The 22,311-nt window shown below is 41.7% G+C and overlaps 1 protein-coding gene across 3 annotated transcripts in view; it reads left to right on the top strand.

The window, feature by feature from the left end:
- The window catches only part of LOC119737010 (ubiquitin-like modifier-activating enzyme 1), a 33,002-nt gene extending 11,413 nt beyond the window's left edge, over nucleotides 1-21,589 (top strand). For 2 of the 3 annotated variants that reach the window (XM_038211068.1, XM_038211069.1), the window contains exons 8-23: nucleotides 11-157; nucleotides 1,140-1,286; nucleotides 2,223-2,399; nucleotides 3,665-3,772; nucleotides 4,581-4,817; nucleotides 5,962-6,127; nucleotides 8,074-8,335; nucleotides 10,398-10,446; nucleotides 11,929-12,075; nucleotides 13,353-13,427; nucleotides 14,356-14,491; nucleotides 15,542-15,687; nucleotides 16,236-16,328; nucleotides 17,136-17,357; nucleotides 18,210-18,412; nucleotides 19,754-21,589. In XM_038211068.1, the coding sequence (XP_038066996.1) occupies nucleotides 11-157; nucleotides 1,140-1,286; nucleotides 2,223-2,399; nucleotides 3,665-3,772; nucleotides 4,581-4,817; nucleotides 5,962-6,127; nucleotides 8,074-8,335; nucleotides 10,398-10,446; nucleotides 11,929-12,075; nucleotides 13,353-13,427; nucleotides 14,356-14,491; nucleotides 15,542-15,687; nucleotides 16,236-16,328; nucleotides 17,136-17,357; nucleotides 18,210-18,412; nucleotides 19,754-19,889 (2,451 nt within the window). In that variant the 3' untranslated portion in view covers nucleotides 19,890-21,589. The remainder of the gene's footprint in view (nucleotides 1-10; nucleotides 158-1,139; nucleotides 1,287-2,222; nucleotides 2,400-3,664; nucleotides 3,773-4,580; nucleotides 4,818-5,961; nucleotides 6,128-8,073; nucleotides 8,336-10,397; nucleotides 10,447-11,928; nucleotides 12,076-13,352; nucleotides 13,428-14,355; nucleotides 14,492-15,541; nucleotides 15,688-16,235; nucleotides 16,329-17,135; nucleotides 17,358-18,209; nucleotides 18,413-19,753) is intronic. The other variant, XM_038211070.1, reaches the window with a different exon arrangement.
- Nucleotides 21,590-22,311: the final 722 nt, after the last annotated feature.

Genomic DNA, 22,311 nt, shown 5'->3' with positions numbered 1-22,311 from the left:
TCTGCTGCAGGGTATGGCAGAACTGAACTACACTGACCCTAGGAAGATCAAGGTCCTGGGCCCCTACACGTTCAGCATCGGTAACACCGAAGGGTTGTCAGACTACGTCAGGGGCGGCATCGCCAAACAAGTCAAGATGCCCGAAAAAGTCCCCTTTGTGAGTATGCCAACTGGTTTGTGTAATGCTTCATTGTCGTCTCTATCCCTAACTCTCTTGGGTGATTTACTGGGAACCTTCAAATCCCAATGCCATTTGATAAACTGTTTACATAAACAGTTGGGGTTTCTGTTTATTTGTGGTATGCCTAATCCCACGTAAAGCACAGTCAGTTTACTAGTGCAGTACTCATCCTAACAGATTCCAATGAACCCTTGTGTTTGGAGTTTGGCTGGAGGGGGATTGTTAGAGTGAATGTTTGACTTTGCTCCTTTGATGTAACTAGTGCAGTGCCCGTCTAAAATGTGCATGTTTGGGAAGGGCAAATTGCTTGGCCACTGGTATTGGTTGCTTACAGCATTTTCGAGAACTGCTCGTGCAAACAACGCACGCGATTCAATGATGTTGTTTTCACAGGTTGAATGCACACTCACAGGTTGAACGCATTATAGTAAGAAAACATGTAGAAGAAAACTGTGCTGTTGTTTATTTACCCATTGTTGATAATGGAATAGCCCCCCCCCCCCCAAAGTGAAGTACCCATTGTTGATAATGGAATAGCCTCTCAGTGAAGGTCAGCTAGCTCTTTGCACATGCGCGTAGTGTTAATTGTGACGTCACACAACTCAGTGGCGCCATATGCATGCATGGTGTTGTTCTCACAGGGAGAATTACAAAGCATATCAAGTGATGTTTTCTTCATAAGAAGAAGAAATGTTTGAACTTTTGAATAGTGGGTTTTGCCGTTCACTGACATTGTTTCACTGTAATATTGAACCTACACCTCACCAAATGTTAGAATTATATACATATAATTTTTTTCTGAAGAAGAAAAGCAGTTTGAATTTTTTCAGTTTTCGGTTTTGCCCTTAACTGATGCAGTTGCAAAAGCACTGTAACATCGAATTTTTATCTCCCCAATGCAGAAATTCCATGAAGAATTTTGAAGTTTAAATCAGATTTATTGTGATTCCCTCGACAGAAATCCCTCCGTCAGTCTCTGGCCGAGCCAGAACACGTCATTACCGACTTTGCCAAGTTTGACCGGCCGGGCCAGCTGCATATAGGATGGCAGGCCATTCACAAGTTTGAGAAGGATTATGGCACACTACCTCGTCCTAGAAACAAAGTAAGAATCGCTCAAAGTGTTGTTATATCAGTGTCCTCAATATGCAACTTTTTCATGTCATGGTTGGCTGCCTGCTTATACGGGGCGAGTCAAAAAGAAAGTGACCTAATGAGAGAAACTAAAAAAAAAAAATGTGGCTCCCACCATTCAATAATAATAGCGTAGGGATAAAGTACATTATTATTGATTATATAAGCGACATACATATCCTTGTCATTTGATTGGTGGAACTCACATCACGTGTCATTCGTTATTACTGCCATTCACGCCGGGGCTCAAAAGTACTATCCGCCCATGGGGAATGGGAAATACTATTGAACAGTTATGATCATTCTTGTTCCATGATGCGGTATTTGTGTGCAAATGCATGCTGGTGTGCGCGTTCAGCATTACGCGTAGCGCGTATTGTTCCAAAGAGCCAGTGCTACAGAGTGGGGTTCAAACATTTTGGTAAAGGGGTGGTTTGGAAGAGAGAAATACATGTGTTACCAATTTTGTATTGAAATAAAAGTTCAAATATCTCAAATGACAAGGATCTATATGTCAGTTCTATAAAACAAATATTGAGTGGCTTTAAATTGTGAAATGGGAGGAATATTATCGCTCTGTAAAATCTGGACTATTCCAGTTCACGAGGCAAAACCAAAACTGGAATAGTCCAGATTTTACCGAGCGATAATATTCCTCCCATTCCACGCTAAGCCACTCAATATTTGTATACTTGTAAACTGAAATTTCACGTAACTTGCGTTTTATGTTCACAAATTATGTCTATTTTGGTACAAACACAACATTTTTGTTAGCACTGATGGTCTGGGAAACGCTTTCATTTGTCTGTGGTTTACAATGTACAACATAGTTTGAGAGGAAATAGTGTCAAAATTTGCTCTCAGAACATGTTGCTGATTTGAATTCATTATTTTTTGTTGTTAACAGGATGATGCAGCTAAAGTATTAGCCATTGCTAAAGAGATCAACAGCCAGGCCACCGATGCCACCAAGCAAGAAGAGCTAGACGAGAAACTCATGTCCCACCTGGCCAGTAACGCTACGGGAGACCTCTGCCCTATGCAGGCATTCATTGGTGGAATCACCGCCCAGGAGGTCATGAAGGTGCGAGGTCAAGGGTCGGCATATAGAGCTAGTTTCAGTGCAAAGTGGCGCAATAGCTGCTAAGCATAAGTTCAGAATTGCAGTAAAAATTGTAGCATATTCAATGACACCCTGTCTATCAAACCCCTTCAACAGGTTTTGACAGTTATGTGGTTTAACCCTAACTCCCTAGCATAATTTACTAGGAACCATACCCATCCTGGCAAATTCCAACACCATATGGGAAACTGCACACAGATATTTCTGACTTTGTTTCTGGAGGTGTGCCAACCCAATGTAAAAGACTGTCAGTTTAGGGGCACTGTACCCATCCTGACAGATTCCAAGCAAACATGCCGTTGGGCTTTGATGGGTTGAGTTCTGTTAGGGTTAATGCATTGGTGTTCTGGCAGTTGGTGACTAGCCTGTACAAAAGCTATGGGAAAGAAAGTGGGTTGGTTTTTGACAGTTTGTGACAGTCCTATAAGTAGGAGGGTTAACAATGCAATTTTAAAACTACCTGATACACTGTGCAGCATGTGTTAAAAATTCCTTAGCTATGACTTTTATTGGGACTCGTGTCTTACTCTTTGCTGCTGAACTTGGTTGGGTTTGCTGGCTGGTTCAAAATAAGGATGTGACTTGACACGTTTAAGCGAAAACAATCTAAGTCCGTTTACAAATGTTCCAAAATATTTTATAATAATAAAAACCATTCTTATATAGCGCATATCACCATGAGGTCCCTATGCGCTTTCACAAAATCAACAATTATACAAATTGAACAGATATTTAAACGAAACCATAATTATAAAAAAGGGACGTATGTTCACGAGATCTTCGTTTTGAGTTAAACATACATAGCACAAATAATTGACGATGTTTCCAAACCTATTTGTTTTACAAAATGTTAGAAGCACTGCAGTACTTCATTACATTTGGGGTACATGTGGTAAATTGTTTACTTTAGAATGACTGCCTACTATTTGTTTATGTCAATCATTGTTGATTTATCATGTCAATCTCATCCGCCTGCAGACATAATGGGCAGACATCAGCCTGTTTTGAAATGGCAAAATGTTCAGACGTTTGAATCGTTCTTAAAATATTTGCTAAATGTTTACAAAAATTAAAGTCACATCTTTAAGTCGAATGTAATATAGAAGCTGTTACTGCAATAAATGAAATTTGGTGAATTTTTGTTTTGTTATGCGCATTGTTGGAAGTAGTAAAAAATCCATCAAGGATCAAGTTGTTTGAATTGTGTGTCATGTTGTTCTCTGCAGGCCTGCAGTGGTAAATTCATGCCCATTCGTCAGTGGCTGTACTTTGACGCTTTGGAATGCTTACAAGAGGACGACCCCGAAGGCTTGACAGAAGAAGACTGTAAGAAGGTGAGCAGTCACAGATGTTACCTCAGTTTACCCTCACTGTTGGACTCGTTTGCCAACTTGGGCAGTTGATTGTGCTAAAAAGCGTTACTTCGAAAAAACTGTGTGCTTGGCAAAATCAAGCGTAGGGGACTGACTCATATCATGTGTGTCAGAAAGAACATTTAGATCCACGAACAACCTACTACTATATGGTTGTGTTCTCAGGCAAGACACTTTACAACAATTGCCTCTCCACCCAGGACTGTAAATGAGTAGCTGTGAGGTTGGAGACCAGATTGCACCGATCTTGAACTGTTGCATAAAAACTGATCTCTTGACCCGATGAAGAAGGGCAAATAATTGCGAGGCGCTCAGAGTCATTAACACTAACTAACTAGTCCTTTTTGCTAGGATGTAGCCTCAATCCTGAAAAATCCTGCAATTGGCCTCATGGAAAAATAGCATATAGGCTCAATCCTGCAAATTTCTCCATTTTTTTTTAAATATGGTCGATGAAGGGGTGACCACTGCCTGAATCCTGCAAAATCCTGAGGCAGTGACTGTCAATATGTTGAGGCTTGACCAGTGCCATCCTGGAGCAGTACGGAGGATTTCAAGCATAATCCAGGCCTATATTTAGGCGTGGCTGAGCAAAACAACACAAGGTCCGGCCCAAGACCTTGACAAAGTGCATCCTACGAAATCAGTAACGCACTTGTGCCATGTAACTCAATCCTCAAAAATTCCTCCACTTTGGCAAAGAAGATTTTGAAGGATTCAGGGCATTTAGGGTTAATGTAAAATATCGTCACACTTGTTATAATTGCAGACTGGTAGCCGATACGACGCCCAGGTGGCCGTCTTCGGCTCAGCCTTCCAACAGAAACTGAGTCAGCTCAAGTACTTCATGGTGGGCGCGGGAGCCATCGGCTGTGAGCTACTCAAGAACTTTGCCATGATGGGGGTGTGCTGCAGCCCCCAGGGCAAACTCACCTTGACCGACATGGACATCATTGAGAAGTCCAACCTGAACAGGCAGTTCCTGTTCCGACCGGCGGACGTGCAGGTAGGTGGACAGCAGAGGTTTGTGGGTAATGCAGGGGTTTGTGGGTAATGCAGGGGTTTGTGGGTAATGCAGGGGTTTGTGGGTAATGCAGGGGTTTGTGGGTAATGCAGGGGTTTGTGGGTAATGCAGGGGTTTGTGGGTAATGCAGGCGTTTGTGGGTAATGCAGGGGTTTGTGGGTAATGCAGGGGTTTGTGGGTAATGCAGGGGTTTGTGGGTAATGCAGGGGTTTGTGGGTAATGCAGGGGTTTGTGGGTAATGCAGGGGTTTGTGGGTAATGCAGGGGTTTGTGGGTAATGCAGGGGTTTGTGGGTAATGCAGGGGTTTGTGGGTAATGCAGGGGTTTGTGGGTAATGCAGGGGTTTGTGGGTAATGCAGGGGTTCGTGGGTAATGCAGGGGTTTGTGGGTAATGCCGGGGTCAAGGGTTATGGAGCGGTCGGGGTTTTGCCAACCTTGTTCCCATTCCACCATGCTGTGGGCAATCTTACAGCCGTGTCTTTTTCAAATTTAAATCCATTACTTGGGAAACTTTAATCAGGCTAAAATGAAAGTTCCATGTGGAGATAGGATGGACACAAAATCTATTTCACATACAGCCGTGGATTATGCAGAACTTTTTGGCAGTTGTTTTCATACTTTTACCTCTCAAGCATAGTTATTGCCAGAGTCCGTGACGCACCACATGAAAAGTGGTATTTTTGTATCAATTTCCAACGCTGGTCGGCCGACAAGTGTTGGGAAAAAACTGGATTTTTTTTCAAATATTGGCCCCAATTGACCTTATTTAATTAGTCCACATTTGTTTGCAATCGTACACACCTATGAATGGGAACAATCCAGCTAGACTGGTTCCTTGACCTTACAATTTCCCAATCCCCGCTCCAATTCATCTTAAATGGGGTCAGGAAACCACACTACAGAAAAATGATTGTTTTTCATGGTTTTCATAGCATCTATGAGCCCAAAACGTCAAAAAAGTCAGTGTAACAAAATTTGCTATATATTACCAACCCCCAAAATCCATCCATTTCTAAAATTACAGCAAAAGCAAATGATGTATATTCCCTTTACACCTAAATCCTTCCTCAGATGCGCACCAATAACCATTTTTTTAAACTTGTGTTTTTGTTTTATCCGTCTCTTAGAGCCCCAAGTCCAACACAGCCGGCAAGGCAGCCAAACAGATGAACCCAGCACTTAACATAGTTGCCCACCTGAATCGCGTAGGACCCGAGACGGAGAACGTCTACAACGATGACTTCTTTGAGGGTCTGGACGGTGTGGCTAATGCCTTGGACAATGTAGATGCACGTAAGTCCACAGTTGTGCACATCTGTAATATCTATCTTAACCCTAACCCTGTTGGGGTGCTGTGGTCCAATGGTTACGGTGTTCGACTCGTGTGCCGTGGTACATGGGTTCGAGTCCTGACCGTGGGAACATGGTGCTTGTGCTCTTGAGCAAGGCACTTTACCATTATTGCTTCGTCCTTCGGATGGGACGTAAAGCCGTAGGTCCCGTGTGTTGTGTAATATGCACGTTAAAGAACCCAGTAACACTTATCGCTAAGAGAAGGGGTTTGCCCCGGTGTTTCTGGCAGTGGCTGCAATATGCGCCGCAGCACCTTGTAAACCCTTATAAGGTGCTACATAATGGGTCTCATATTTCTCATAAACTTTATTTACCTTTCTTTAATAATAGACATATCTCCAGCGCCTTGAGTACCTAATAGTTGGTAGATACGTGCGCTATATAAGACTCGGATATTATTATTATTAGACGCAATACTGTGCATCACGTATAAAAGTCTGTGGGGCCTTGCTGCACCTAGCCATCATCACCAGTGCATAAACGGCTAAATTCTGAAACAATAAGAGCTAGTTCTATCGAACAGTGCCACAGTTGGTTTTGGTCCTGTTGCAGTCGGTGTATGACCACAGACTCTTCGGTAGTTTGGCCTTGAGATTCCTGACCTGAATGATCTTGCTACACTGAGCAGGGTTGCTATTTCGACAAGTTGTGTTCAGCAGGGTTTCCAACCAACTTGTGATGACTTGTGATTGACTTGTCATGACTTGTGATAACTTGTGGTTTTCTTGGGTGTACTTGTGATGACTTGTGATTGACTTGTGATGACTTGTGATAACTTGTGGTTTTCTTGGGTGTACTTCTGATTGACTTGTGATTGGCTTGTGATGACTTGTGACTTGTGGTTTTCTTGGGTGTACTTCTGATTGACTTGTGATTGACTTGTGATGACTTGTGACTTGTGGTTTTCTTGGGTGTACTTGTGATTGACTTGTGATTGGCTTGTGACGACTTGTGACTTGTGGTTTTCTTGGGTGTACTTGTGATTGACTTGTGATTGGCTTGTGACGACTTGTGATTGACTTGTGGTTTTCTTGGGTGTACTTGTGATTGACTTGTGATTGGCTTGTGACGACTTGTGACTTGTGGTTTTCTTGGGATTGACTTGTGATTGGCTTGTGACGACTTGTGATAACTTGTGATAACTTGTGGTTTTCTTGGGTGTACTTGTGATTGACTTGTGATTGGCTTGTGACGACTTGTGACTTGTGGTTTTCTTGGGTGTACTTGTGATTGACTTGTGATTGGCTTGTGACGACTTGTGACTTGTGGTTTTCTTGGGTGTACTTGTGATTGACTTGTGATTGGCTTGTGACGACTTGTGATTGACTTGTGATGACTTGTGACTTGTGGTTTTCTTGGGTGTACTTGTGATTGACTTGTGATTGACTTGTGATGACTTGTGATTGACTTGTGATGACTTGTGACTTGTGGTTTTCTTGGGTGTACTTGTGATTGACTTGTGATTGGCTTGTGACGACTTGTGACTTGTGGTTTTCTTGGGTGTACTTGTGATTGACTTGTGATGACTTGTGATAACTTGTGGTTTTCTTGGGTGTACTTCTGATTAAATTGTGATTGACTTGTGATGACTTGTGTCTTGCTATAACCTGTGGTTTTCTTGGGTGTACTTCTCATTGAGTTGTGATTTACTGTGAAACGCCGCTATAACGAACACCACTATAACGAACATTTGGTTATAACGAACGTCCTTACAGGCTCCCGAAATAGTGAATTCTATTATAACGCACAATGACTATTACGAACAACCACTATAGCGAACACTTTCTGTGGACCCCATCGTGTTCGTTATAGCGGCGTTTCACTGTACCTGTATTTTACTTGTGATGTCATGTGATATGTGATTGACACATGACTCCTCTTCCCAGGTATGTACATGGATCGGCGCTGCGTGTACTACCGCAAGTCCCTGCTGGAGTCTGGCACCCTAGGCACCAAGGGCAACGTGCAGGTGGTCCTCCCGTTCCTCACCGAGTCCTACTCCTCCTCCCAGGATCCTCCCGAGAGGTCCATCCCCATCTGTACCCTCAAGAACTTCCCCAACGCCATCGAGCACACCATCCAGTGGGCCAGGGATGAGTTTGAAGGACTGTTCAGGAACCCTGCCGAGAACGTCCAACAGTACATGAGGTTGGAATGTTGTTTCTTAGTATGCAACCAAGAAGTTGCAATTCAATCTGTCCAAAAACCACGGCTGTGCCGTATATACCCAATATCTGTCGTTGACCGAATATCCGCATAGGATTTTGCCAAAAAATGTGAGCCGAGTCGAGAAGATGGCGAAAAACATCATTGATGTAATTTTATTTTTTTATAAGTTGAGAGGTTTTATTGTTAGCTAAATGCCACTTGTGTGTGGACATGCACCTTAGACACATGATTTGAGAACATCCCTGAAGAATATTAGCTCTAATTTGTATCTTTAAAATCTGTCCAATGTCAGCCATCTCAAAATAAGTCAGTTGTCTCAACAAAAATTCTCGATGTGTACATGATATTGGTAAAAACTTCTTTTCTCATTGTCAGTGGTTGAATATTCAAATATTCGATCAAATCCACGTTCAATTAATTGAATATTTAATTATTTGAAGATGCACAGCGCTACCAAAAACACTGTCAACATTTACGTGTTAACTTTACCTGTTGTGCTCCATGATTGGCAATCTATGTCCCTTATATAGTGTCATTCCACCGGGCTGGGATACAGTGCATGTTACATCCAAACATTTCGTTACATTATTAAAAGTATCAATGTATTCTAAACAATTGCTCAAAATAATATTTGTCTTAGGGTGTTTCAGTACTTGAGAAAGGTTTAAATCATTTGACTGTACTTTGACAAAATGTGAGCAAAAATGTATTAATTGAGACGTAACATTGACACTGTCAATGTTACATCCAAATGTTCTTTTTGTGCCATTTTTTTACACATATGTTACCCAAACTGACATTGCATATTTATAACTGGACACCTTATGCACCTAGAAAAGCTTTTGTTTGGGTATAGTCATTGTTCAAATAAAGCACAAACGATACCTTAGGCCAAAAAAAAAAAAAAAAATTTCATTTCAGTTCTGCATCCCATGCCTGTTCTTTCGCAAAAAATTGTATAAATACATTATTCAAGCATTTAAGATATTCAATTGATACATTTCATTCCAATTAATTCGTTCTGGCGTCCATCGGCCAGGTGCACCAATTCACCCCGATATGTTTGTGCAAAAATAATCGTACTTCATAGTTTGTAAATTCAAGTTTTTAGATCGTCGCGATTTTTGCACGTGTCAAATCATGGTCAGTTTCAAGTGTGGAAATGGTTTATGTTCGTGGCAAATAAAAAGTACTTGAAATGTTTGAAATTTGTTATTTAAAATGATCAATATCAACCTTCAAAATGGCAACAAAAAGTTTGAGGTCGGCAATTTGGCCGAAAAAAATCCAGGTCGGTCGGGTTACCGTAAACACATCATTTTTTTGTTTGGCCTTAATGTGGACTTAACAGTGTCAAAATCACTCAATGGAAGTGTGTCATTTGGGTTGACACTGTGTGTCAATGTTACGTCTTTAACCAAGCTATCATTTCTGCTCCATTTGATACCTGACTACCGTAACCAAAGCTTTTCTCAGTGTGTTGCATATATATAGTAAGAAGCACAAAAAGTGAATTTGGGTAATGTTTTACACAATTTTGTTTAAAAAGGTACAAATATAATGTTTGGACATTGACAGGGTGTGTCAATGTTTTGCCTGATTGACATTTTTGCTCAAATTTTTGGCAAAATACATTCAAATGATTTAAAACTTTCTGCAGTAGTGAAACACCCAACAACAAATACTGTGTAGAGCAACTGCAAGCAAGGCATTCATACTTCAATCTGTCTGGATAACTATGTAACTGTGTTCATTTGACCAATTGCCATTTGTGAGTTAGCCACGCCCCTTAGACAACCCTATGGAATTTTTGTAAGCTAAGTTTTGTTTGTCTCAGATGTTGCGCGTTCCGCGTCTATTTGTATATCATGTTATTGGACAATATTTCACAAGCTGCGTTGAATCTAACACGATTCTACCGCGATAGGTCAATTACTGTTAAATTGTGCAATTTTGCTCTGTCAGCAATATGCAATCACAGTTACTATAAAAAAAAAAGAAGCATTTTTGTAACACATGTTTTGGGTTTGTTTTCCAATAGTGATCCCAGATTCATGGAGAGAACAATGAAGCTACCAGGGATGCAACCGGTATGTAACCTCAAATCAAAACACTTCTTTTCTTTTTGTTTTGTTTTTTTTGGCTTGTTAATACTTAACCAACTAAGTCGTCTTCATATTTTACTTTTGAAACATAGAATGCAGCATTGAATTTTGTTGGGAAAAAAGCATTCTTAAATGAAGTATATATGTATGTAAATTAATTAAGTACTCTCAACTTCAATCTGCGGACACCTATCTAAGGGATGGCGTCCGGTTGTATCAGCCTTTTATAATAATAATAATATTAACCCTTACTCTCTGAGGGTAGTTTACTGCATGTCAGTTGGTTATGCCAATGCCCTCCAGCTGCAGTTATTTGGCAGATAACAAGTCTTAACAGTGAAGGCTCCAATTGGCAGGAGTTGGAGGCCCTGGAGGGTGCCTGATACTGACCAGCTGGGGGCACTCACTTTGTTATCAGAGGACTCTCATTGTTCTCTGTGGCATGTATTGGAGTGCCTGTCCAGTTACCCTTGAAATGAAATGGCAGATATTGGAGGGCCATGCAAAAAACATAGGAGATTTTCTTGAGGCACAATTGGCATGCATTGGAGGGTCAAGTAGGGTAAGGGTTAATGAAGATTTATAAAATGCACATATCCACCTATTTAGGCACTCAAGGCGCTATAAACACAATTAATCCAATTTACTATAAAAAAAAAAATAAACATTATACCAGTGGAGAGAGAGAAAAAAAAAAATTACAAATGATTAAATAAACAACAGATGCTGAAATGGAGCTGGTGCCTAGGTGCATTCCTCCCATGTGAACAACATGAACGTCGGCCTACATCGTCAGGCATCTCCAATTCAAATGCATACATAAAGATGTGGCGAATGCACACCGATGCCCACGCGGCTCATGTGATCAGAATGCACCTAGCTCAGATAACAATAAACGGAAAGAATTAAGTAAAAGCCAGAGTTGTCAGATGTGTTTTAAAGGAATGCTTGGAAGGAGAGAATGGAATCAGATGTCCTAATGTGTATCCGCTCCGTTCACAAGTACCCCCTCACTGGCAAAGAGAGTACAGTTGGGGGTGACCGACCGACGCCATCTTGCCTGACTGCAATTCATTTGCCGCGAAGCGCGGCCACTGCGTGTACATAGTACAAATCCCCTGGTGTACGTGCATCACACACAAGGAACGGTGCACGTCAACCAGAGAAATGTCCCGCCTATGAGACGTCGTTGCTAGGTAAAAGGGCGCCCTCTTTTGTCGGTGCACGGAGCCCATTGGTAGCTGGTTCCACAGGCGAGGTGCTGCTGCTGAAAAGGATCTTTTCCCCATGAGCGGTGTGATATGGGTTCTTGGAGTAAATATTTATTACTTGATCGAAGCGTGCGTGGTGGATTGTATGATGAGAGGAGATCAGTGTTGTAAGAGGGGCTTTGCCATAGAGAGCTTTATAGACGATTAACATATTAACCGTTCGTTGTTTTCTATTTTCCCCTTTACCATGCAATAGTTTGAGACCCTGCATAGCCTGAAGACCTTCCTTGTGGACGACAGACCTGCAAACTTTGACGACTGCATCGCCTTTGCCAGGATCCGATTTGAGTCCATGTACACCAACCAAATCAAACAGCTACTATTCAATTTCCCCCAGGACCAGGTAAATAAAATTGGATTCTGCTTTGTTTCTGAAGTGGGCATTAGTACTTCCCTTATGGAGAAATAAGTATAAAAGATATAAAATGGATTGACGGTGGATAGTCGACACTGGTTCCCTGAGGTATTGGAAGTTGACAAAGTAGTTCCCGAGGGTAAAAGTATACCTCATAAATGTATTCACCAAAATTTGGTCGAGTTAAGAATCCGTTATAGCAAAATATTGTTTTTTTTGTGTGCTGACATCTTTTTATGTAGCTAGTGATTGATGCATAACTAGTGCAGGGCCCGTCGAAAATGTACCTGTTCGGAACAGGCGGAGAACTGCTCATACAAACAACGCACACGATTCAATGGTGGTGTTTTCACAGGTTGAACACACACTTACAAGTTAAACGCACAATTTGTGCATGTCGCCATCCCCGGCACTGATATTCACCCATACTGGACAATGGTATCGCCCTACAGTGATGGCTGCTCAGTCGCCTGCAAAAATGCATGTGCCCGTGCAGCCACTCACGTACGTGAGTTACTGAAACATGGTACGCAGTGCATGCTATTCACCCATACTGGACAATGGTATCGCCCTACAATGCGTGTGCTCATCCTTTGTCCATTGTGTGCGTCATATTGAGCACGCACGCTTAAGCTCAAACATGACGTAAACAATTGAAAAGAACGGCAGCGCGTGGTGGTCTAGGCTATCATACTGCCACGTTTGCTTTAGAAAATGTTGCTTTTTTGCAGCTTTTTTGAGAACCGCTCAACCAAACCACTTCAAACAAACCACTTCAAACTTGGCACTGCACATTCTAGTGTCCTGGGCAATACACCCGCCGATTTTCAACTAAGTGCGGCGCCCGGTTCTTGAGATAATCGAAATACAGACAGACAGACACACAGAGACAGAGATTCCTGGAATTATAGTAAGGATAACAAGCGCAATCGAGTATCACGTGGGTAGCGTGTGATAGTGTACTGCACATGTGGTTTTGAACCACCCCCCCCCCATGAGTGTGACTCAGCACATGCATGCTGGTACATAGCTAAACTATGGTGTGTGATTGTGAATTGACCAGTTAGAATTCAGCTCCAGCTTGTGAATATGTATGAGGTATAGCAGAACCTATTACCATTGCACTTATGTCTAGCTGCATGTGGGCAATGTGCATGTACTCAATACTAGAGCAGTGGTGAATTCCCGTCAGCAGTTCAGACACATAGGAGGCTAGTGAGCATAGTATGGCCGACTTGATGGATCTGGTTTGTCTCTTGTTGCAGGTTACATCATCTGGTGCGCCTTTCTGGTCTGGTCCCAAGAGGTGTCCCCATCCCCTAGTCTTTGACCCATCGGATGTAAGTACTCAGCCCTGAAATTTGTTAATCAAATTATAGGTTTTGCCCTTCACCGACGTTTAAACACTGTATACTCAGTGTGTTACCTCCCGAGTGAAAGTTGGAAAAAATCACCCGGTTGATTTTTTCCAACTTTCACTTGGAAGGTAACACACTGAGTATACAGTGTTTAAACGTCGGTGAAGGGCAAAACCTATAATTTGATTTATATCACCCCGACGCAAAAATTCCATCTTATGAAATTTGTTAGTTTATATGTGATATTACTTGGGATTACAACAATGTGTGGAACTGGGCACGCTGAGGTTTGTACGTTAGCTGACACACATAAGACAGGCATGCAACTTTTCCTCTGATCAGCTGATTTCCTCTTTTTTTTATTCCCATTTCTGTCATTCAAAATAGAAAAACACTGTACAAAGTCTTCTGAATTTTGGAATTTCCTCTTCTTTTGTGAATGTACAGTTGCATGCCTGATAAGATATGTATGGCTGCAGGTAGTCTACACGGGATCAGGAATATTTGATTGGTTTAATACTTATGGACAGTTCTTTGTTTGCGGGGATGTCCACATTTTTGTAAATGACAAAACAGGAGAGGAATAAACTAAAACTTGTGAAGTGCAAAATGGATCATGCATGAAATCTAAATTGACAGTCAGCTTGCATTGCGAAGGGTTGGTCCAGTTATGAAGTTTTAGATCTTGATTGATACTTGAAAAAAATTACAACACATTTTACATGTAGCACAGGCGATGATAAGTTCCAATATTGAGTATTCCAGCTTCCAAGTGTCACATGCCCAGAGAAAACAAATTCAAAATTCAATTTCTGGTGAAACGTGGCGATTAACAGTGACATGTGCCAAGCTTTCGATGGTAATTTGTTTATACTGACGAGGCCCCAATTTCTTTCATTCCAAATCTCAGCCTGCACATATGGACTACCTCCTGGCGGCTGCCAATCTGCAGGCTGAAACCTACGGCCTGCCTCAGAACAGAGACACGGCCTACATACGCAAGGTGGTGGAGGCTGTCAAGGTTCCCCAATTTGTACCGAGGTCTGGTAAGTTGCCTTTGCCTCCGACAGGCCAACTGACAATCGTGGTAGAAAATGCCATCGTACAAGATATTGATTGTGGTATCGGCAAACCCTGGTATTAAGCTCGATAGTGGAGTGGTAAGACGTCTGCTCCAGTAAGCAGGGGGTTATTGGTTCGAGTCCCAACCGAGCAAGCTGGAGAGTTTTCTTCGGAAGTTTCTGTACAGCACTGAGTACACAGTGTTGACAAAATTTAATCACAGAATGGCGAAACACAGTATTAAGACCATTATGCTATTTAAAATTACAGTTCATCATTTGCAGCTATCCAAAAAGTAACTTATCAACTTATTGTTGAATAGCTTCCTTGAATTAAAGATAGTAATGGCAATAAACTCCCTGTGAAATTATTCTTTCTGGCATGCTGTCATTTTGAAGAAAACAATAAAAGAAGGCCTTTTCCAAAGATGCGTCAAATGATGCATTTTTGGGAATTTTCCGTTTAGTATATAGTTGGTTTGTAATTCGGCAAATTTGTGAATCCATGAATGGGTGTGTACAAGCATTGACACGACACACATATATGCGCGCGGTTGCTATTATTCATCAGTATAGTGCGTGGCATCGCGTAGCTGCAATCGGCTGAATGAGAACGTGTGCCGGATGCTGACTTCGGGCGCAATTCAGAACATATCTTTGCAACTTTTGAATTGAAATCGAGATACCAGAATATTGTTTTCTCGGTATTATAGCGTTTACAGACCTAAAACTTTATCAGGTTAGTTGTTGAGCACCCTTCTTTAGATTCGAGCACTTTTGTCGCCTCAAATGAAAACAGTGCACAAATTACAAATGATCTACCCTACCTTTAGATAACTGTACAATTGTTCAATCCTGCTATTGGTGACATGTTTGACTGCGTTGTGATTGACTTGAAACTGAACTATGATTGACTCGTGGCTGACTAATTATTTGTGATATGACGTCCGATCAGTATGTGATGGATTTCTGGTGGACTTGTGAGTGACTTATGACCGGCTTGTGATTGACTTCTTTATAACTGGTGTATGACAGGTGTCAAGATTGATGTGACTGACTCAGAGGCCCAAGCCTCGGCCCAACATTCAGCCGATGACGCTGAGCTGCAGGCGGTTATCAAAGCCTTGCCGTCGCCACAAAGCCTCAAAGAGTTGAAGATTACACCCATAGATTTTGAAAAGGTAAAAACGATTGATGTCCCCGAATTCTTTCAATGCACACTTTGGACCCTTTGTAAGGTTGGTTTGAAAGGGAGGCTAAACTGGCAAGCTTCGGTCTCCTGAACTGGGCCACTGTGGCCTTGTGGTCTGAAGCATTGAATTTGTGGTCTGAAGGTAATTCTGCAGGTTGTGGGTTCGAGTCCTGCCTGGGGCTGTGGTGCGAGTGTCCTTAGAAAAGGCACTCTGTCACTTGTTGCTTCTCTTCACCCAGGAGTAAATGGGTACCTGATAGGGCAGTGATGGTTATTGCGATTGATTTTAACTGCATTGTGCTGATATGGCAGTATCAAGCTGTATACTCCTCAGGGAGCTGAGATTGTCTTTGGAATGTTTCATTGACCCAGTGAGTAGGTAATAATGATGTAGCGCCTTGAGCACCAATAAATACACATCAATATCATTAAATGGATTCCAACATCATGGACAATTCTTGCTTGTCAATCAAATTGTGTCATGGACCACTTAGATCATGATTTTAGTCGAGTTGTGTTAATTTTGTTCACACTTAGGATGACGATACCAATCTGCACATGGATTTCATAGTGGGTGCATCTAACTTCAGAGCTGAGAACTACGACATTGCACCGGCAGATAAACACAAGGTTTGTATTATCGCCAATCAATTTCTGAACTCAAATTATAAATGCCAAAGGAACTGTGGTCAAATCCTTTTCAGAGTCCACCAATAATTCTGATATGGCAGGGATTAAACCTGAAGCAGAATTTAAACTTATAATTATTCACATTTGTATTTAGACAAAAAGGTTCTGCAAGGAATGTGCACGTACTTTCAAAAGGAACTTACTCGGTTTTTAAAATGATTTTATATTTAATGCATACATACTCCTTTAAAGCTTTTTAAGGAAGTAAGGGTCACATGACCTTTTCATATTAAATTTTTCATCTTTTTATATCTCATCTATATGAGATATGGCTTAAAGGTCCAAAATTTCAAAAATCCATATAAAATCACTCAGTGACGTCATCATGACGTCACCTCAATTTTTACCTATTATACATTCCGATCTACCTATATACCAAGTTTGAACCTAATCGGACTTACAGTTCTGTAGATATAGGACTTTAAAATATGCAATATTAAGATGACGTTACATGACCCATGATGACGTCATGACGTCACTCTTAGGGACTCGACTTCACTATGGGGTCTTTACCTGAGTTAAGTTTCATAGGAATAGGACTTTGTGTTTAGGCCAAAAGTGCCGTGCTGAATGAAACATGTAGAAAGGATCTGGGGTACAAAAAAATAAATTAATAAATAAAAGTCAGAACAAAAACAAAGGCTTTTCCGCCTTTTTGTTGTTGCAAATTTGCGAAAAAGCCAAAAATAAATAAAAAGGGAAAAAAACTCTCAACAAAAAGCTGTTCCGAATTGAAATTGGGAACAGCTAATAAAATTTTTGCGTACTTTTTTGAAGACCAAGTTGATCGCCGGTAAGATCATCCCAGCCATTGCCACCACCACCTCCGTCGTGGCCGGCCTGGTGTGCCTGGAGCTCTACAAGATGGCCAACGGCAACAAGAAGCTGGAATCGTACAAGAACGGCTTCATCAACCTGGCTCTGCCGTTCTTTGGTTTCTCCGAGCCCATCCAGGCCTCCAAACAGAAGGTGAGTTTGTGTGGACTCCATTTTATCCTCCTGGCTTTCAAGCCAGACAGGGGGATATTGTAATTGCGTATTCCTTCTGTGTGTCTGGGTGCGTTTGTTTATGGGGTAAATCAAAGACAGACACGTGCAACAGCATCGGTGAATCGAGGACAGGAACCAAATCGAGGACGACCTCGATTAGAAAACGTGAACAAAACCAATGAGAGCTGTTGCGAAGAAGTTGAAGTACAAACAAAGGAAAAAGGAAGAGGAACAAAAGAAAATCCTCGATTTACACCACAGACAAACGTGTATGTCCGTGTGTGTGTGTGTTCCAGTTCACTGTATATTCAGTCATCAATCTCAACCAAACTTGAAAAGTGGTCTGTGGAGAGAAAGGCTGACGTAAGAAGAAAATCCTTTCCAATATGGATATTTACGAGGTCTCTGGGGAGATACTAATGGCTCTAACATATGTAAGTCCGGTGTCCCACCGAAACTCCCCATTCAACTGAGAACTGGTACCTGCTGGGTTGACAATCAAGGCTGTCACTGAATATTTTCCTTGCTAACTGCCTGTACATGTACTTGTGTACAAACTGGCAGGATGCCAGGGGGATCGCGCAAGATTTACTTGCAGTTTCTCCCTTGGAATTGCGTACGGACTTGACGCAGAGATATTGTATAATCATGTCAGTGCACTGTGTAAATTTACATCACAAGCTTTGATCTCGCTGGGGAATCCTTGGATGAACTTGGTTGAAACGTATACCCCAACATGTTTTCTTTTTTTGCCAGGAATTACATTACCTAGGGCCTATTTGGTGTACATTATTAGAATTTCAATTTGGTATTCTTTTGTTTCTCCGTCAGTATAACGAAATTGAGTTCTCGCTGTGGGATCGCATTGAGGTTCAGGGTCTAAAGGCAGACGGCAGCGAGATGACGCTCAGTGCGTTCCTGGATTACTTCCAGAAGGATCTCAAGCTGGAGATCACCATGATGTCCCAGGGTGTCTGCATGCTGTATTCCTTCTTCATGAACCAGGCTAAACTCAAGGAACGCCTGACCTACACGTGAGTCTTTGGGGACAGTCCTGTAGTGGAATCCATGACAAGCCCCAACAAGATTTAACAAGTCCCCACATGTCCTAACAAGTCCTCTCCGTCCCCACAAGTCCCCCAACAGCCCATCACAAGTCCTCCAGTCTCAAGTCAAGTCACAAGCTATTCAAATGACATGTGGCCATAGCATTCCTTTGTCATTGTTCAACCACTGTTACTTGTGACTGGACTTGTGACTGGACTTGTGACTGGACTTGTGATTTACTTGTGACTGGACTTGTGATTTACTTGTGATTGGACTTGTGATTTACTTGTGACTGGACTTGTGATTTACTTGTGACTCGACTTGTGACTCAACTTGTGATTTACTTGTGACTGGACTTGTGATTTACTTGTGACTGGACTTGTGACTGGACTTGTGATTTACTTGTGACTGGACTTGTGATTTACTTGTGACTGGACTTGTGATTTACTTGTGACTGTGCTTGCTTTCTGTAGCATTTGTCAGTAGCAAGAGAGGTTTACGATGAGCAATGTATCGACCCTCGGCGAAAAAAATAAGGAAAGTGTCCTGCAGACCCCCTAAAGGGTGAAGTCCACAGTACAGAATGCTGAAAATGGAAGAAATAATAGGAAATGACGAGAGATAGAGAAAATAAAATTGGAAATTCATATTAACTGTCCTATGCAAATATACATTCTTTGCAAAGTTGTCCTTTCAGTCAAAAGCAATCAAGTGACTGTTTTTAACAGTTAAGAGCTCCCAGCCTACATAAAGCAGGATTGACTGGCTGTGACTGTTTATGTTGCAATAGCTATGCTTTGACTGTAGGTGATTGATAAGCCAGCTGTGCCTATATGCACCACTTGCCTGCTTTTGTCGGTTGACTGAATTTGACTAGTTGCAGTGCTTGCTTGAAATATGATCTGACTGCTGGGCCCAATTTCTTGGCTCTTCTTACTGTTAGCAAAAAAATCCCTGCTTACTATGGCAGAAAATTCCATGCTTACTGTAAGCGTATTTCAAGCGTTAATGAGGAATTTTGGCTTCAGCAATGCGTACATCCCATAACTAGGGATTCTGTACTTACGGGTTGGCACAGAATTTTTCTGCTAGCGCGGTTAGCACAAAATTTGTGGTCGTAAGCGCGGAATTCTGTGGTTAGCAGAGCCAAGAAATTGGGCCCAGGTGACTAGCCTGTGTAAAAGGCATGGCAGGGGAGAGGATTGATAGAGGATTGATTTTTTTTTTACTGTGCCAACTCTTCAGATAGCAGGAGGGTTAGAATAGGAAAACATGCATTTTGCACTTGTCAGTTCAATAACCAGATTTTTGTTCTTTTCACTTTTCAGGATATCAGAAGTTGTCACCAAGGTATCCAAAAAGAAGATCCCCAAACACGTCCGGCACCTGGTCCTGGAACTGTGCTGTAACGCCGCCGACGGTGAGGATGTGGAGGTGCCGTATATACGCTACACGTTCCGCTGAGTCAGGATACCAGACCGGAGTCTTACACAGCAGCCATCTTTTGTTTTTGACACGAGTGTCTATGATGTTCATAGTGAGGGTAACGTTACAAATAGTCTGGTGCCTCTCATGAACGTCAAAAAACAAAATCGGTGGCAATGTGTGACTATCCATACGGTTGCAGACTAGTAAATAAACTGCCATAGACCCTGGTGATAAAATATTTTCAAAAAAATTCATTAAAAAATACTCGCAAATTTCCAAGGTGTTTGAGTCACACATCAACTTGAAGCTTATTTCATCATTGTTCATTTTATTTCAGTTTTGTTGGGGGGGCTAACTAATGTCTATTGGGAGAAAATTCCATCCAAAGATGATCACCCCTAAAAGTAGTCCTGAAGCACATCACCATTTTGAAAAATGGTGCCTGGGCTCCATTGCAAAATAGTGCAATTGTAGGGCCCAAATTCGTCCAACTTTCACAGAAATACGAGCTCGCAGTCCTGTGCACGGCTCCCACCTTTTTTTTTGTACAATACTCCAAGTTCATGGCCAACAAAATGCTCAAATACCGGAGAATTTGAGGGAATGCAAATCGTGATTTGGCCGGCGTAGGCAACATGGGGCCTATTTACTGGTCTGCAACCATAGGTAGCATTTACAAAGAAATATTGATCGTTTCATATTGAAGTAGCTTTGGGCTTGATATCATGGCACTTGTACAGAGTCAGGGGAAAAAAAATTGTGAGATAAGCATATCAGTGCAAGCAGAGTGAAAATAATGCCCCTTGTGAGCAAGTTTACTTAGTAATACTTGCTTTTCATGCGAGATTTCAAAAATCTCTAAATATTGTTTATTAACTGTAAAACGTTTTACTCATAAAGTAATATCGGTATTGGTAAGTATGCAACGTTTGTAAGAATGCTACGTTTACATGTACATTAACCTGGCAGCAAGCAGTTAAATATTTTTTTTTATTGACATTTTTGTGCAAGCCATTCGGTCTGTTATTTACATTCAGGAATCGGTGAGCGTGAGAGAGATGTCACCTTTAGCGCACAGATTGTAAAACGTTTCAATGTGAGCGATGTGAACAAAGCAGCTTTTGAATTCTCTGCTCATATTGTAATAAGGCCATTGTATGTCAATCGCAGATCGTAACGCAAGTCGGTCACAGATCATATCACAAGTCAATCGCAAGTCGATCGCAGACCACATCGCAAGTCAGTCACGGACCACAGTGCAAATCAATCACAGATCACAACGCAAGTCAACCACGGACCACAGCGCAAGTCAATCACAGACGCCAGCGCAAGTCAATCGCTTATAACAACGCAAGTCAATCACATCACAAGACGGTCACAAATCACATCGCAACTTGGTCACAGATTGCATAGCAGGTCAATCACAGATCGCAACACAAGTCAATGGCAAAGCACATTGTAAGTCAATCACAGATCACAGTGCAGGTCAATAGCAGATCACAACGCAATTCAATCACAGATCACATCGCAATTTAATCGCAGATCACAACGCAATTCAATCGCATATCACATCACAAGCGCTCACAGATCACATCATAACTTGGTCACAGATTACATAGCAAGTCAATCACAGATCGCATCGCAAGTCTATCACAAGTCAGATTGCAACTCCAGTCTCAAGTGAAGGGACAATCTTAATGGCTGTGACAAATTCATTCCTCTGTCATCGTTAGGCCCAAAAAAAAAAGTAGTCGGTCTCTGGTCAGCGCGCGCGTCGATTTTAATCATGCGCGTCAACCTTTTTTTTTCCAAAATGTTCCGCGGTAGCTCCAACAGCGCCCTCTATTGCTGCACCTCCTCAATTTCTTTTACCAAAGAGCTCCAAGGAATGGGAAATACCACCAAGGCAAATGATCGAGAGCACCAAGGCAAATTATGGAGAACACCAATGTACATGAGGACACCAAAAAAACCAAAATAGTACCCCACCTTGTCTGTACAATCCAAGCTTGAAAAAAAAAAAAAAGCAAAAAAAAAAAAAAAAAAAAGCCGCGTCGCCGCATCAATTCCGGAACTTTGGTCTGACCAGAGACCGAATATTATTTGTTTTTGGCCTTAATTCTCTGTTGCTTCTGACCAAGTTTTGTAACCAGAGGGGTGTCTGCTAAATGTATGTAATGCGCACGACTAACGCAACTTGGTTTTCAGTTCAAGGCAAATTCGAACACTAAATACTAAATGCTGGCAAAAGCTCTGTTTGTGATCTGACTTGTGATTGACTTGTGATCAACTTATAACTTGTGATCATTAAAATGTGGCTATCTGTGGCCATCTGTATGCAGCATTTCTCCCCTTAAAATTGTGGCTTGAATGCAAGTGTCTGAGGGAAGACCACATTTTGTTTAACTGTTGAAGTTCTTTAGGTTAAATCAAAATGCACATAGGGAAACTTGTATTA

The sequence above is a fragment of the Patiria miniata genome, unplaced genomic scaffold (assembly GCF_015706575.1).
Source record: "Patiria miniata isolate m_02_andy unplaced genomic scaffold, ASM1570657v1 HiC_scaffold_3, whole genome shotgun sequence".
Lineage (NCBI taxonomy): Eukaryota > Metazoa > Echinodermata > Asteroidea > Valvatida > Asterinidae > Patiria > Patiria miniata.
The sequence above is the reverse complement of the archived record's forward strand: the minus strand, read 5'-3'. Positions and strand labels throughout refer to the sequence as shown.